General features: G+C 37.3%; 1 protein-coding gene across 1 annotated transcript in view; it reads left to right on the forward strand.

Moving 5' to 3' along the window:
* The window catches only part of akap12b (A kinase (PRKA) anchor protein 12b), a 62,285-nt gene that overhangs the window by 23,211 nt on the left and 23,509 nt on the right, over positions 1-15,565 (forward strand). Inside the window, exon 2 of the mRNA XM_058379587.1 lies at positions 5,924-6,026. Coding sequence (XP_058235570.1) covers positions 5,924-6,026 — 103 coding nt within the window. The remainder of the gene's footprint in view (positions 1-5,923; positions 6,027-15,565) is intronic.

Consider the following 15,565-nt stretch of genomic DNA (forward strand, 5'->3'; position numbering starts at 1 on the left):
GATAGATTCATAGAAAAGTTCAAAAAGTTTGTATCTTTAAAGTAAATGTTGATCTCAAACCCATTTCTGCTCTGAGACGTTCTCCAAGTGCTTGTTCATCTAAAAAGCAGCTCAGATTTCATCTTCAACCAGTAAAATTCTGTGTAAGGTTCTCCAACAGAGGGAAAAACACGCGTCTAAAATACGCTGAAAGACGACAGACTCGTTTTAGATCAGACTCACAGACGCATCATTCATTTCTTTAGACTGATTGAAAATGTCTCATAAGTCGAAATCCAGTGTGCTGAGAAACCTGACTGATTATAAAAACCTAAAAAGCTGGAGGTCTTGCTTCAGATTTATTTCTGTACTGAAATCCGAGCCTCGCGTATCGAGCGACACTTGAGACGGATCCGATAATGAGACTGTGTTAAAAATAATACTCTGTGAATATTATTATAGACTCCATGTGAAAATCTGCTGCCGTCTGATAGAACATTGATGTCTCTACATACGTTCGTTCCAGTAAATGTTTTTATGTTTATCCAAATCATTTTATTTCTAAATATCCTAAACACTTTTTACATGAGGTCCATATTTCAGAATGAATTCATGTTTTCATTAGAAGAGGCTAATATATATCAGGTCTGTTGTTCAGCGTCAGTACGAGATTCTGTTTAGACTCTCCGACGAGTCTCCGGACGTCTGGGCAGTTCTCCGTTTCCACACAAACACACGGTTAATCTGACGTCGGAACACAAACACTGAAGAGTTACGGTCCGGTCCTGCTGAGGCTTTGTGTCCAGGAGTAAATGAGTTACCAAAGCAAACAGCAGCATGGATAAACATCACCGCTCCGAACAGAGACGTCACGGGATGTAAGGTGAAATAGGTGGAACTACGAAGCTCGAGCTCCCTCTGCGGCTGACCGCTCGCGTGTTTGCTTCCCGCCGCTGAGGTTTCCTCGACACTTCAGGAGAAATGAACAAAAATCAAGCAAACTGCCTGGTATTCGGAGCAGCATGACGCAGATTTTCCGCAGATTCCAGCCTTGATACATCATGTGACATCATCACCACATACCTCACGTGTGTGTGACGTCATAGTACATGTTTTCACCAATTCAAGTAGATTTCTGATAAAAAAAATTAAAAGCACAAAAACTTAAGTTATAAATTGTATAGCAAAATTGAAAAAAGAAAAAAAAAAAAGAAAAGCAGACAAAAAAATCACACAAAAAATTCTGTGAAAGTTTGGAGGGACATGACATTTTTTAAATAATAATAATAATAATAATTATTATTATTATTACTACTATTGTTATTGTTATTATTAATATTATTATTATTACTACTATTGTTATTATTATTATTATTATTATTATTTCAAGACATTTCATTTCAATTTACTTCGCTTTTTGTCATTTTATTAATTTTTAAAAACTTCTAGTTTTATCATTCTGTTGGCAGACTTTTACATTTTTGCTTAGTTAATTAATTTATTTGTAAAAAGGACTTTATTTCTCATTTTGTCATTCTGTTAGCAGACTTTTGAATGTTTACTTATTTAATACATTTATTTCAAAAACAAAAAGAATTCATTTCTAATTTTGTCTTTCTGTTAGCGGACTTTTATATTTTTGCTTATCTAGTTTATTTATTTTTTAAAAATTCTCATTTAAATTTTGCTTATTTAATTTATTTCTAAAAAAAAAAAAGAATTAATTTGTTTAATTTAATAAAACTTTAATAGCAAAAACGGTACTTTAATAAAAAATGTCCATGAGAAATTTTTTTAATTTAAATTATATTTAATGTTTCCAGCTGCATTGCGATGTTATACATGAATCTGTCTGTGTCGAGTTATGAGGAAAACATTCTTAAAGAGGATGTTAGGATAGACTACGACCCTTTAGGGAATTTGTGTGTGTGTGTGTGTGTGTGTGTGTTAAAAGTCACCTCTTAGTCTAGGTTTGTTGTTTTATGAGCATTTTTTTGTGGTGATTGTGATCAGCTCTCTCTGCCAGTCAGACCTCACGCTGCTCATCAGCTTTTAGAGCTAATAGCATGTCCATGACTTTTTACGAGCTCACGTACCACAGGGAAGAAAAAAAATTTCGTCCAGCTCCAGCGCTCACGAAGCAGATGAGCGTCTTGGTCATGTCTCACTCCACAGTGGAGGTTAATATGAAGCTCATATGAAAGTAGACACTCAGGACTTTAAGAATTTGTCGTGTTTCAGAAGGATTTCTGTTTTTCTCTAGACTACTAGGGGCGATATATTCATAGAAAGGTTTTTAAAAATATATAAACGGTTCATTTTTCCACACAGATGGTTCTATCTTTAAGGTAAATGTTGATATCAAACCTATTTCTGCTCTCTGAGATGCATGAAATAAGCAAAAAAAAAATCTGCAAAAAATTAGCCGATATTTAAAATCTACTTTCTGCAGATCAAACGGAAAAACACGTAGCTGTGTCTTAAAATAATAATAACAATAAAAAAAAAAGGATACTAAAGAAATTAAACACATTTCTTTGGAGCCAAAAAATGCTTGTTTTTTTTGCACTTTTTTCCCTTCAGAAATCTGCTCAGATTGATAAAATCACAGGGATTCTTCTTTTAAGCTCCTCCCAGTGATGACACACATGTAATGACTTTGGTGAATCATGTTCAGATTCGAGTCGTGTGACATCATCACTATGCGACACGAGTTGTAATAAAGATGTTTCATGTTGTTGTTAGTGCTCTGGATATATTAATGTTAATATTATAGATGAATTATGGGACCTCCAGCTGAAATACTCGACTCTGTCACACTTACAGGATTCATTTTAACCTCTTTTTGACGTTGTGTATTTGATTCATTTCCACAAATGTGCCTCTGCACTGATTTTAGACGCGGGTGCGACTCTCATCAAGCACAGCAGACAGGTGCAGCTTTCAGCCAGACGCTACATCATAACTCCAGACACAATAAAACCTATATATAAAACATATATACAGCTGTTTACAGTCTAACATCAGGACGAGACCAAGAGCTGACTGATGGGATGTTAAGAGAAATGATCTCGATCGCTCTTTTTCTTTCTGTCTCTGTCTCTCACGCTTTTTGTCTCTGTCTATTTCTCTCTTTCTCTCTCGCTCTCTGTCTATCTTTCTCTGTCTATCTCTCTCTCTGTCTCTTTCTCTTTCTCACTCTTTTTCTCTCTATCTGTCTATTTCTCTCTGTCTTTCTCTCTGTCTCTCCCTTCCTCTCTCTCTCTCCCTGTCTGGACTGAAATGTTTAGAGATGTATGTCCAGTTGTTTTGTGCTTTGGTCAGCCATCATGTACAAACAGGAGAACACAGGTTTATCTACAAAGCTTATCAGGATAGTACACACACACACACACACACTGTGTGCAAACAAGGACCTTGTGTCACACTTCTTTGTGGTGTCATAAAGATGGATGTTATTTAACTGTTAAACAGCTCTACACACACATCCACGCCCCTGCAGTCAATCTCTCTTTCCTTTCAAGCAGTTGTCACAAACCGATGGTGTAAGACTGAGCTGAGTGCAGCACGTGTGTGTGTGTGTGTGTGTGTGTGTGTGTGTGTGTGCGCCTGGGTGGTCAGAGATGTAAAACAGAGCAGATCTGGAGCAGAAGTCGCCTCACAGCCGGAGTCTCTCTGTCTCGGTGTAGACGTTGTGAAATGTGAAAGTTCTCCATCTGGACACAACAGGAGTTATTAATGACTTTAATGTCGTGGAATTTAATCTCCTGAAGCTTAAAAAAAACTTTTGTCTTAGCTTCTTAGTCTCGTCATCTCAAACCTAAACGTTTTGCTGTCCTGATACTTTTGGAGCACTTCTTTCGGCTACTTTTTGTACTGAAAATTATGTCGAGTATGAAAAAAAATCAGTCAGATGCATAGTGCTCATTATAATATTAAGCCATGCCCATTCCATGCCCTTTATATGACATTTATGAATATTTAAATGTATGATAACTGCAGTAAACACATTCGCATAATGACTTCTTTTACAAGGTCTGCTGAGTGTGTTGTCTGTCAGCAGAACAGATTTTAAAGGCTTAAGCGCTTACTAAGGGAGGTCTCAGCTCCTCATATTTAGGACAGAGGTCTTGATGGTGCTGTGGGTGGGGGATAAGGGGTGGGGCAGGGGGTAAGGGGGCAGATATTCAGTGTGAGAGAGGTTGGGAGTGTCTGCCTCCATCAGGCTCTGGAATTCTACACAGGATGTTTGGAATGTGGGCAATGAAAGTCATGGGATGAGGGCCAAGGGGTCAGGAGCCAGGTGGGGTCAGGCAGACACCTGCTGTCAGAGCTGCAGTGTGTGTGTGTGTGTGTGTGTGTGTGTGTGTGTGTGTGTGTGTGTGAGAGAGAGAGAGAGAGAGAGAGAGAGAGGTGTTGCTTCTCCTGTAAACTAATTTACTCTACTCGTGTCACTGCATTTGCTCACATTTCTTCTAGAAATAAGATATTTCTGCCGCTTAACATGTTTATATGATCTCTCTCTCTCTCCCTTCCGCTCTCTCTCACTCCCTCTCTCTCCCTCCATCTCTCTCTCTCTCCCTCTCTTTCTGTCACTCTCTCTGTCTCTCTCTCTCCCTCTCTCTGTATCTCTCTCTGTCTCTCTCTCCCTCTCTCTGTGTATCTCTCTCTCTTTCTTTCTTTCTCTCTCTCTGTCTCTCTCTCTCTCTCTGTGTCTTTGAGCAGAAAGAAATCACATGGGAATAAAACATACGAAATAAAAAATAAAATAATAATTATTATTATTAATAATAATAATAATAACAATAATAATATTATTAATAATAAATAACATTTTACAAAATAATAATAAAAAAATTAAATAAAAAAAATATACATAATCAAAAGATCTTTACTGATCAGTTTATTTTCAATGAATCAAGATACTTAATAATAAATGTCCACCTTCGTATGAATATGTCCAGCCTTGGTTGGATTCGGTTTGGTCATATATTCCATTTTATGAATAGATTATAAAGTTTTTCAATCCACTGCGCTATTTTTTGGAGGGTGTGGCTTCATCCAGTTCATTGTTATGGTTTTTGTGCAGAGTACCTGTTGAATAAATCTCTGGTTTTTACTACACAGACTCTGAATCCCTTCAAGCAAAAAAAAAAACAAAACAACAATATACAGAATATAAATGTGTGTGTGTGTGTGTTCTTTTTAATTCTTTTATGATTCTCTATGAGTCTATTGTCTCGTACACACTGAGTGAGTTGTTAGTAAAAGCAGCAGACGGTCAGGGACATCCTCCTTGTTTAAAGGGCAACGTGACGACAGACAGCAGGAAAGCCCATGTTAAAGTGGACAGCGGCTCCTTGATAACAGGATCCTCTTAAGAGGCATCATTCTTCTGGAGCCCAGTCTGATCCAATAGTCTGATTAGCCATTTAAACTGTGTGTGTGTGTGTGGTAATGTCCATGTAAACCACCTTGCCAGGATGTGAGTGAAGTACATTATCTGGCAGAAACTTGAGAAAGTTTAGAAAGTTTGTATTTAAGGACGCTCTGGAAACACCACAGCTTATTCATTCTCTTTAGTGTTCATCCTAACTGGACTAGACCAGGTTTCAAATCAGGTACTACACACTGTATAGTCCCACTACTTACTGGACCGATCACTGGACATCCCATCGTACTGATTCGAGGCAGAGCTTCTGGACTCCAAAAGAGCTGATAGATAGATAGATAGATAGATAGATAGATAGATAGATAGATAGATAGATAGATAGATAGATAGATAGATAGATAGATGATGTCTGACACTCTATCTGTCTGTCTGTCTGATTGTCTGTCTATCTGTCTGATAGGCTAGTGCGATAGTGAAGGACAATGTTGTAGTGTTTGATAGGTGTGTGTGTGTGTGTGTCAGTTTGTAAGCAATGTCTTGTTCCCTCTGTAGCAGCTGCAGAAGAACGGACAGATCTCAATCTCCAGCCTGAACGGGAAGACGGACGAGCAGACAGACTTTAACGGACAAGATGAGGACGATACTCTGGCCGAGGGTATGTCTCTGTGTGTGTGTTTGCATTTGGTTGTGTGGTATGTCTCTGATTGTCACCATCAGACCACCCATCCTTATCTTTAACCCCCTTATATCCCTCTGTCTCTGCACATAATCCCATAGAGGACACCTACAGAGAGTGTGCAGGATACGTGTGTGTGTGTGTGTGTGTGTGTGTGTGTGTTTGGGAGTGAAAGAGATAGAGAGATAGAGTAGGCTGAGAGCTCCTGTTCCTGTTTCACATTCCCATCACTTCACAGGAACCAGAACAATTATGCAAAGTAAGAAAAGTGACGCAAACTGCGAGACAGTGACGTGACTTCAGTCTGACTTTTACACATTAACCTTCATCATCACTATAATCATCATCATCATTTTATTATTATTATCATTATTAGTGTCACACAAAGTTTGAAAATTCTGAGATTCTGGTCAGTATTCACACAGAAAGTGTGATTTAGTATTTTTTATTCTCTACATTCACATTATTGAAGTTCACGGTTCTGAGATGAGATTTTTCTCCAGGAGAAACGTCACAAGAACTCGCCTTTACACCTGAAAAAAAAGCAGGATAGAAAATACCGACTGAAGAAGGAATTAGTGTTGATTTTCTCTGTTTACAAATGGACATACGTTTAGAAATGACTCATATAACGATTATAGGTTATTACGATAAAATAACACTTGATCCAGAACATCCCTTTTTGGCATTTTATTTATTTATTTTATTATATCATATCGTTCTACGACAATTGCTCCATACATGTGTGCAGGATTTATGCTATTTGATTACCTCATTTAATTAAAATAAATTATAAAACACCTTTTTTTCGCATTTTATTTTATTTATTTATTTATCTATTTATTTACTTATTTGTTTATTTATTTATCTATTTATTTATTTACTTACTTACTTTCTTACTTATTTATTTATTTATTTATTTATTTATTTATTATATCGTTCTACGACTATTGGTCCATACATGTGTGCAGGATGTCTGCTATTTGATTACTGCATTTAATTATAAATAAATTATATATCACCATTTTTTTTTCATTCATTCATTCATTCATTCATTCATTCATTCATTCATTCATTCATTCATTTATTTATTTATTTATTTATTTATTTATTTCATTCTATGACAATAGATGTCTGCTATTTGATTACTGCATTTAATTAAAATAAATTATATAACACCCCTTTTTTTGCATTTTATTTATTTATTATATCATATTATTCTATTGCTCCATACATGTGTGCAGGATGTCTGCTATTTGATTTTAATAAAAATCTAAAATAATGCTCTACTCCTAGGCCTAAGTTCGTCCCAGGAACCATTTCAGGAACTTTTTTTCTGGAGCTTGTTATCTATAGATGCTTTTTGATTTTAGGTCTAGAAATATTTCTTGGTCCTGCGTCAGATCAAAACACTTCAGAGATCGCAAGATTATTCTTTACTATCATCTACAACACAAGCGCTCGCCTTTAAACCTGAAAAAATCAGGGATAGAAAATACAGACCTGAGAAGGAATGACTGTTTTCCCTTTAAAAACGTACAAATATTTAAAATCATCGTATAATATAATATAAAACATGAATATTTGCATTTTATTTTATTTAATAAACAGTTAAATGGATATTATTTACTCAGAAACGAAAACTTATAAATAAAATAATGCTAGTGATTAACAGTGATTGAGGGCGGGGCTTGTTAACATATCACAATACCTGATGGGAGGTATGTGGATTATCCAACATTTTAAATAAAAACCTAGCTAATAACTGATTAATAGATGTGTTATAAAGCTCTGTTTCGCTTATCAAAGCAGCACTTTCTCATTTTCTCCTCATTTTGACCCGCCTGAAAGCCAGCAGTAGTTTTTTTTTTTTTTTTTTTTTTTTACAAATCACCAGAGCTCTCTGTGGTGTGTGTGTGTGTGTGTGTGTGTGAGCAGTTTATTTGTTCTTGCCCTGCCTTTAAACTTCGACAGACCACCGAGCCGCTTCCTTTCGAAAATATTTAGCGAGCCGTGACCCGGTGGAGCCTCAGAGATCCCTGTGCACGTTTTAAATGAACTTATCTCACCGTGTGAGGAGAAACCTGAGACCACTTTAAAACGCAGAGATGGCCGGTGTTCCTACAGAGGAACCGCTGCTTTGGAATAACCATTAAGAATTACGATTTTATCCTAGTGACGATGTTGATGCATCTTCTTTTTTCATGATTCCCATCACGAAACTTATAACTTCCATATGCTTCACATCCGATCATAAATATGATGGATTTCATTCCGAGTCCAGTTCCAGACTCATGCGCTGAGTCTAGTCTCACTATCATGGGTTAAATTCCGTCTTCCTCCAGTTTTTCTATGATGGGTTTCCACAAACCTCCAGTTCCAACATCATGGGTGTGATTCCCACATTCTTTAAATTCCAGCCTCACTGGTTTGACTCCCACAGTCTTAGAGTGCCAACATCATGGCTTTGAATTCTACATGCTTTCTCACAAAATAACATGATTCCTACATAATTCCCACGTAATTCCAGCAAACATCGCAGGAAAAATTCCCAATCTTGGACTAACACAAAAGTGTTTATGTATGTCCATTGGGAGACATGAACTCTGGAAGTGTTAACTCATCACTCTGGGTGTTATAATTCAACATTAGGGATTTTATCATGTACCTGTTTGTGTTTGTTTAAATCCCAATTTCATGCAGTTGATTCCCACATTTTTTTAATCCCAACCTCTTGATTTTGATCTACACACACCTTCAGACCCATTGTGGGTTTGATTCCATGTGCTTCCAGAGCAAACATCAAAGGTTATGATGAAAATTCCTGTCTTTCTAGATTCCTTCATGCCTCCAATCCCAACATCACTTGGTTTAATTCCCAAAATTTTCCAATCTCAGTATCCTGACCTCAATTCCTAGTCACACTTCCATTCCCAAATCAGTGGTTTTGTTTTTCTCAACTTGGCTTTGATTCCTACATTCCTCAAATTTCACTATCATGCGTTAAATTCCGTCTACTTCCAGTTTTTCTATGATGGATTTCCACAAATCCAACATCATTAGTGTGATTCCCACATTCTTCAAATTCCAGCATCACTGGTTTGATTCCCACACGCTTCCAGTGCATCATCATGCTTTCCATCCAAATAAAATAAACTATATATATAATGGGTTCGATTCCCACATAATTCCTGTCTAGACGTCATAATCTTAGTTCTCATGCTGATGAAAATTCCCACATTCTCTTAATCCCAACCTCTTGATTTTGGTCCCCACACATCTCCCAGGTCCAACGTGGATTTGATTTCCATGTGCTTCCAGAACAAACGTTAAAAGTTCAGATGAAAATTCCAGTCTTTCCAGAAATGTATTGTTTTTTTAGTTTCCTAAACGCCTCCAATTCCAACATCATGGGTTTCCCCACAATTCCCACAACCTTCCAATCTCAGTATCATGACTTCAGTTTCCAGTCTGCTTCCAGAGCAATCATCAAAGGTTCTGATAAAATAAAAATTCTATCTTTCCAGAAATGTATTGTTCTTTTAAATTCCTACATGCTTCCAATCTCAGTATCATGATTTCAATTACCAAACAATTCCATTTCCAAGTGATGTTTTTTATTTCTACATGCTTCCAATCCCAACATCGTGGTTTCGGTTCCCACACTCTTCTGATCCCAAAGTTTTTCATGCCTGTGTGCTTCCAATCCCATCGTCATTGCATTTGATTCCCATTTATTCTCACACTATCCTAATCCAAACTTCATGGATTTAGGAATATTTGTGGATTAAGTTCCCACATTCTTCTAATCCCAGGATAATGTGTAATGGTGCCTATGGTTTTTGATTCCTTTATCTTTCTAGTCCTATCACTGTGGCTTTAAATTCCTCACTTTTCCAATTCCAGCACCATGTGTTCAAATCCCACACTCATTTAAATCCACACATGATTCCAGTCCAAACATCATGGATTAAGTTCCCAACATAAAAAAAATCGGATATTTATTTGAATTCATTTCTGATCCCAGCATCATGGGTTCAATTCCCAAAACATTTCGGAAACTGATTCAAGCTAACTTCCGATCCCAACACCATAGGTTTGATTCCCACCAAAACAAAGCATTATGCAAATTGATTCAAACCACCGTGATTTCCATGATTCCCATATCCTTCCAGCCCTAACATAATGGGTTCAATCTTTCCAAACCTGCCATATTTTCCGCATGCTTCCAATCGTGGGCTTGATTCCCAAACACTTCCAACATTGTGGGTTCAATTCCAACATTTAGGATTTGGATAAACACATCTGGCAAATAAAACTAATGTAAATGTACATCTGGCTGCAAAAGAATTTGATTTATCCTTTGAAAAGTCATCTCTCTTTTTCACACACACACACACACACACGCCCAAGGCCATGCTGCTTGTGTTGAGTTGCAGTCTCCATCACTGTACACCAACATCTGTTTGCTTTTACACAACCCCAAGAGAGTGAAATCTGAAAGGTCAGAATGTTTGGAGTGTAAGACTGTAGGTCAAAGCCGTTATCCGGAGATGTCAGCGCTGCACCGCCTGGATGTATAGAATGTCTGGAATGCGCCTATCGTGTCAGCGTTTTGAAATGTCTCACCCTGCTGAGGGACTCTGGGGTAGATGCAGAGATGAAGTGCAGGGCGGGGCAAAAGTGGCAGCTGACTGAGACGTGTGTGAGGAAGGGGGAGTTAGGGCTCGGAGCCAGATAAAGCCAAAGTGTCTGAAGAAGCAGGGGCAGGAATGCCTTCTGATAACACTACAGAGGGACAGGATCTAACTGCCCCCCCGTCCTGCCCCCATCCCTTCACAATGCAAAGTGACGCAGACTGCCAGACTGTGACGTTACTTCTGTGTGAGTTTTGCTTTGCGCTGTGAAAATATTCTTCTTCTTCATATAATTATTATTATTATTATTATTATTATTATTATTATTATTATTATTATTATTAGCATCAATTTTCAATAAGAAAGTTGTGCCCTGTTTCTTGTCCAATGACATATGTCCAGAAGGTGGGTCAAAACTCACACAGAGAAAGAGAAATTATTAAACAAATTAAAAAATCAGGGATAGAAAATACAGACTGAAAAAAAAGGAATGATTGTTTGTTTGTCCCTTTAAAACTTGTACAAACGTTTAATAATGACTCGTATCATATAATGGTATTTAAATGAGAAGGCAGCAGATATTCTTATGAAAGTGCCTGATCCAGCACATCCTCCATATTTATTTATTTATTTATTTATTTATTTTTTAATATCACACACTGATTCTGATTCGCTGAAGAAAGTCAAAAAAAAAATTACTTTGGTTTCTGTTTCTCTACATTCAGATTATTGAACACTGTGTAGTTCACAAATCCGAGATCAGAAGATATTTCGTGATTAGGGGCGTCACAAGACGGTGTTTTTCAATTGTGTCTCATCTTCTAACCTGAAAACAAATGCGGGATAGAAAATACAGACCGCAGAAGAAATTACTGTAGATTTTCTCCATTTAAAAATTTGCATACATTTAAATATTAATCATATAATGATGTATGAATGAGAAGTTTCCTAGAAAATAGCACTTGATCCGGAATATCCCTTTTTGCATTTTTTTGATTGATTGATTTATTTATTTAAATAAATTTCAGTTTTATTTATTTAATTTATTTAATTAATAAACAAACAAACATTTATTTATTTATCTATCTATCTATCTATCTATCTATCTATCTATCTATCTATCTATCTATCTATCTATCTATCTAATAAATGTATTGGATAGATAGATAGATAGATAGATAGATAGATAGATAGATAGATAGATAGATAGATAGATAGATAAATGCTAATTTTTCCCATAATGATTAAAAAATCTAAAATAATGCTGTACCTCTAGGCTCTATTTTGTTGCAGGAACTATTTCAGGAACTTATTCATGGAACTTATCTATAAATACATTGTTTTTAGGTCAAGGTTCTTGAAATAATTTTTCGTCCTGTTTCGGATTAGAACACCTCAGTGATCGCGAGATTATTCTTTAAAAAGAAGCGTCCAAAGACGAGTTTTTTCTAGCATCTACAACACAAGCACTCACTCTTAAACCTGAAAAAAAATCAGGGATAGAAAATACAGACTGAAGAAGAAAGTACTGTTTGTTTTTCTTTTAAAAAATGTCCACACATTTAAAAAGAAAAAAAAATAAAGACTCTTAGAATGATATATATGAATGCAAAGGTAGTCATTCTTATAAAGAATAGCACTTGAACATCTTATTTTGTGTGAAGATTTGAACAGCGCACCCCCTTTCCCTGTCCAACTGCAGACAAAGTGGAGGAAGGAAACCCAGCGAGGAAGACGTGTTTCTCACAGGAGGCCCCAGGATCGGCCCTGAAACACTCGAACACACACAGACGCGCACGTATGCACCATTACACACACACACAGGATGGACATGTAAACACACACACACACACACACCCTTTACACGCAAGCGCTCAAATCCAAACCAGTCCATGAAAATAAACCACGGTGATTATCAAGTTTTTCCCATGGCTTTAAATTTCTCTGTTTACTGATTGGTCAGGTGGAGTTGATTCGCTTTCTGTAACAGTACTGCAGCTGCACATTACAACACACACACACACATATATATATATATATATATATATATATATATATATATATATATATATATAATATATATATATATATATATATATATAATGTATACACACATATACACTATATTGCCAAAAGTTTTGGGACACCCCTCCAAATCACTGAGTTCAGGGGTTGGGCTCGGCCCTTTAGTTCCAGTGAAAGGAACTCTTAATGCTTCAGCTTCATACCAAGATATTTTGGACAATTTCATGCTCTCAACTTTGTGGGAACAGTTTGGGGATGACCCCTTCCTGTTCCAACATGACTGCACACCAGTGACCAAAGCAAGGTCCATAAAGACATGGATGAGTGAGTTTGGTGTGGAGGAACTTGACTGGCCTGAACAGAATCCTGACCTCAACCCCATAGAACACCTTTGGGATGAATTAGAGCGGAGACTGTGACCCAGACCTTCTCGTCCAACATCAGTGCCTGACCTCACAAATGCGCTTCTAGAGGAATGGTCAAAAATTCCCATAAACACACTCCTAAACCTTGTGGAAAGCCTTCCCAGAAGAGTTGAAGCTGTTATAGCTGCAAAGGGGCGGGGCAGCTCCATATTACATTCATGTGCATGTAAAAGCATGGTCTGTCTCACAGTCTCCACTCTAATTCATCCCAAAGGTGTTCTATGGGGTTGAGGTCAGGACTCTGTTCAGGACAGTCAAGTTCCTCCACACCAAACTCACTCATCCATGTCTTTATGGACATTGCTTTGGTCACTGGTGTGCAGTCATGTTGGAACAGGAAGGGGTCATCCCCAAACTGTTCCCACAAAGAGCATGAAATTGTCCAAAATGTCTTGGTATGAAGCTGAAGCATTAAGAGTTCCTTTCACTGGAACTAAAGAGCCGAGCCCAACCCCTGAAAAACAACACCTGAACTCAATGATATGGAGGGGTGTCCCAAAACTTTTGGCAATATAAGTATATATATATCCAGTTACTGATGTGTTTATTCTAATACATTATCATTTCTATAGCAACAGAGAGTTATCTAAACTTCGTAGCTGCTCTAACGAAAGCGATAACGTGAACTAACATATTATTTACACACAAACACATCCAAATTCTAATCCAGTGCAAATGCTCGGTGGTATAAAAGCAATACAAACGCCAAGACACACGCTGTTATTGTGAAATAATCACTGTGAGGGCAGTAACAGGAAGTGGGTTTCATCACACCGCCCTGTTGTTGATTAGTTTCCTATTATAGAGTGTTTTATTCATTATGTAAAACGGAAAAGCAGGAAACGCTTGGGTTTTATTCTGACGAGACGCTCAAGACCAGTTTTCTTTTAGGATACATTCCTGGACCAGTGTGTGTGTGTGTATGAGGGTTCTTTTTTTTCTTCCTTTGGTATGTGGCACATTTGAGACTAGAAGAACAACAGGGACAAAAATCCAGAGGAGAAAAAACTTTGGAAATGGAGCATCAACATCATGTCTTCTTTTTTTAATTATTATTTATTTATTTATTTATATTTATTTAATTAATTTTATTTGTCGTTGAAGATTTAACAAGACATCGCGTTAAATAAATAAAAATAAATAAATAAATATATTTTCTCCAGGAAATATGACACAAAAACACACTCACAAAAAATTAATTAAGGATATAATTAAGGAATAAATCAGCTTTTTTTCGAAGTCTTTGCATGAGTTATGTATGTGTTTGTGTCTGCGTTCAAGGGCGTGGGTGTCTTTTCTTTGTCTGGCCATCTCCTCCCACAAGTATGGAGTAGAAGCAGTGGGTCAACGCGGTCTCTGTCCAAATATCTCCCTCACACAGGGCTTGGGAGGGGAGGTGCAGGCGATATTCTGCAGCTAGTAGAGTTTAGGGCTTTTTTTTTTCTTGTTGTTGTTGAGGCCTTGCCAAAAATGTACTGCATTGTGCAATTTCTCCTCTTCTGCCAAAAAAACGGAGGTATTGTGATGAAGCGAGTTTGCACACCGTAACTAATCACCAGCACTAAAGGCCACCCACACGGCCAGAACGCTGCCTTGTGTGGTGTCTGTGTCGGGTAATTGCAAAATATATAAACATGTATGATTGCAGACAGATTACATGCATTAATCTGTATGGATTTGAATATATTCACACACACACACACACACACATACACACACACACACAGAAAGCATGAAACAGCTTCCTAGGTTCCTCCCAGCTGTCGAGGAGGGAATGTCTGAAACGATCCAGAGAATGAGATCAACCATTATCTCATAGAGATGCTAGTCAGAAAACTGTGTGTGTGTGTGTGTGTGTGTGTTTAGAAAGATGACAGGATATTCGAATTATCCTGTTGTTTGGGTATCTAGAAATGATTGTTTTTTGCATATGCATCCAATTATCCAGAATTGTGTGTGTGTGTGTTTACACACATGTGAATGATCAGGTTCTGCAAGAGCGTGGTGCACATTTGCCAAAAGCATTTCATCAGCCTTTTCTCAGAGAAAGCTCTCTGGCTTCGGACGCGTCCCACTTGCTCTGGTCAGCCCTCTTCACTGAGCCAGAACTCGTACTGTAAAAATCCCCAGCTGCAGAACTCCACTTTGCTCCTGATGCTTTTGCTGTCAGCGGTGTTTAAAATCCAACATTCTTCCTGATATTAAAGACCTGTCTCTTCTGAAACGCTTAACTAGGACTGAATCAGGATTTAAACATGGCAGGAACACAAGCTCTGATTTACTAACAAATATATATATATATATATGTATGTATATACAGCTCTGTAAAAAAAAATAAGAGACCACTGCTCAATCTCCAGATGTGAACCCTATTGAAAACCTCTGGAATGTCATCAGCAGGAAGATGGATGGTCACAAACCATCAAGTAAA

This window comes from Hemibagrus wyckioides, linkage group LG25 (assembly GCF_019097595.1).
Source record: "Hemibagrus wyckioides isolate EC202008001 linkage group LG25, SWU_Hwy_1.0, whole genome shotgun sequence".
In the NCBI taxonomy this organism is placed as follows: domain Eukaryota; kingdom Metazoa; phylum Chordata; class Actinopteri; order Siluriformes; family Bagridae; genus Hemibagrus; species Hemibagrus wyckioides.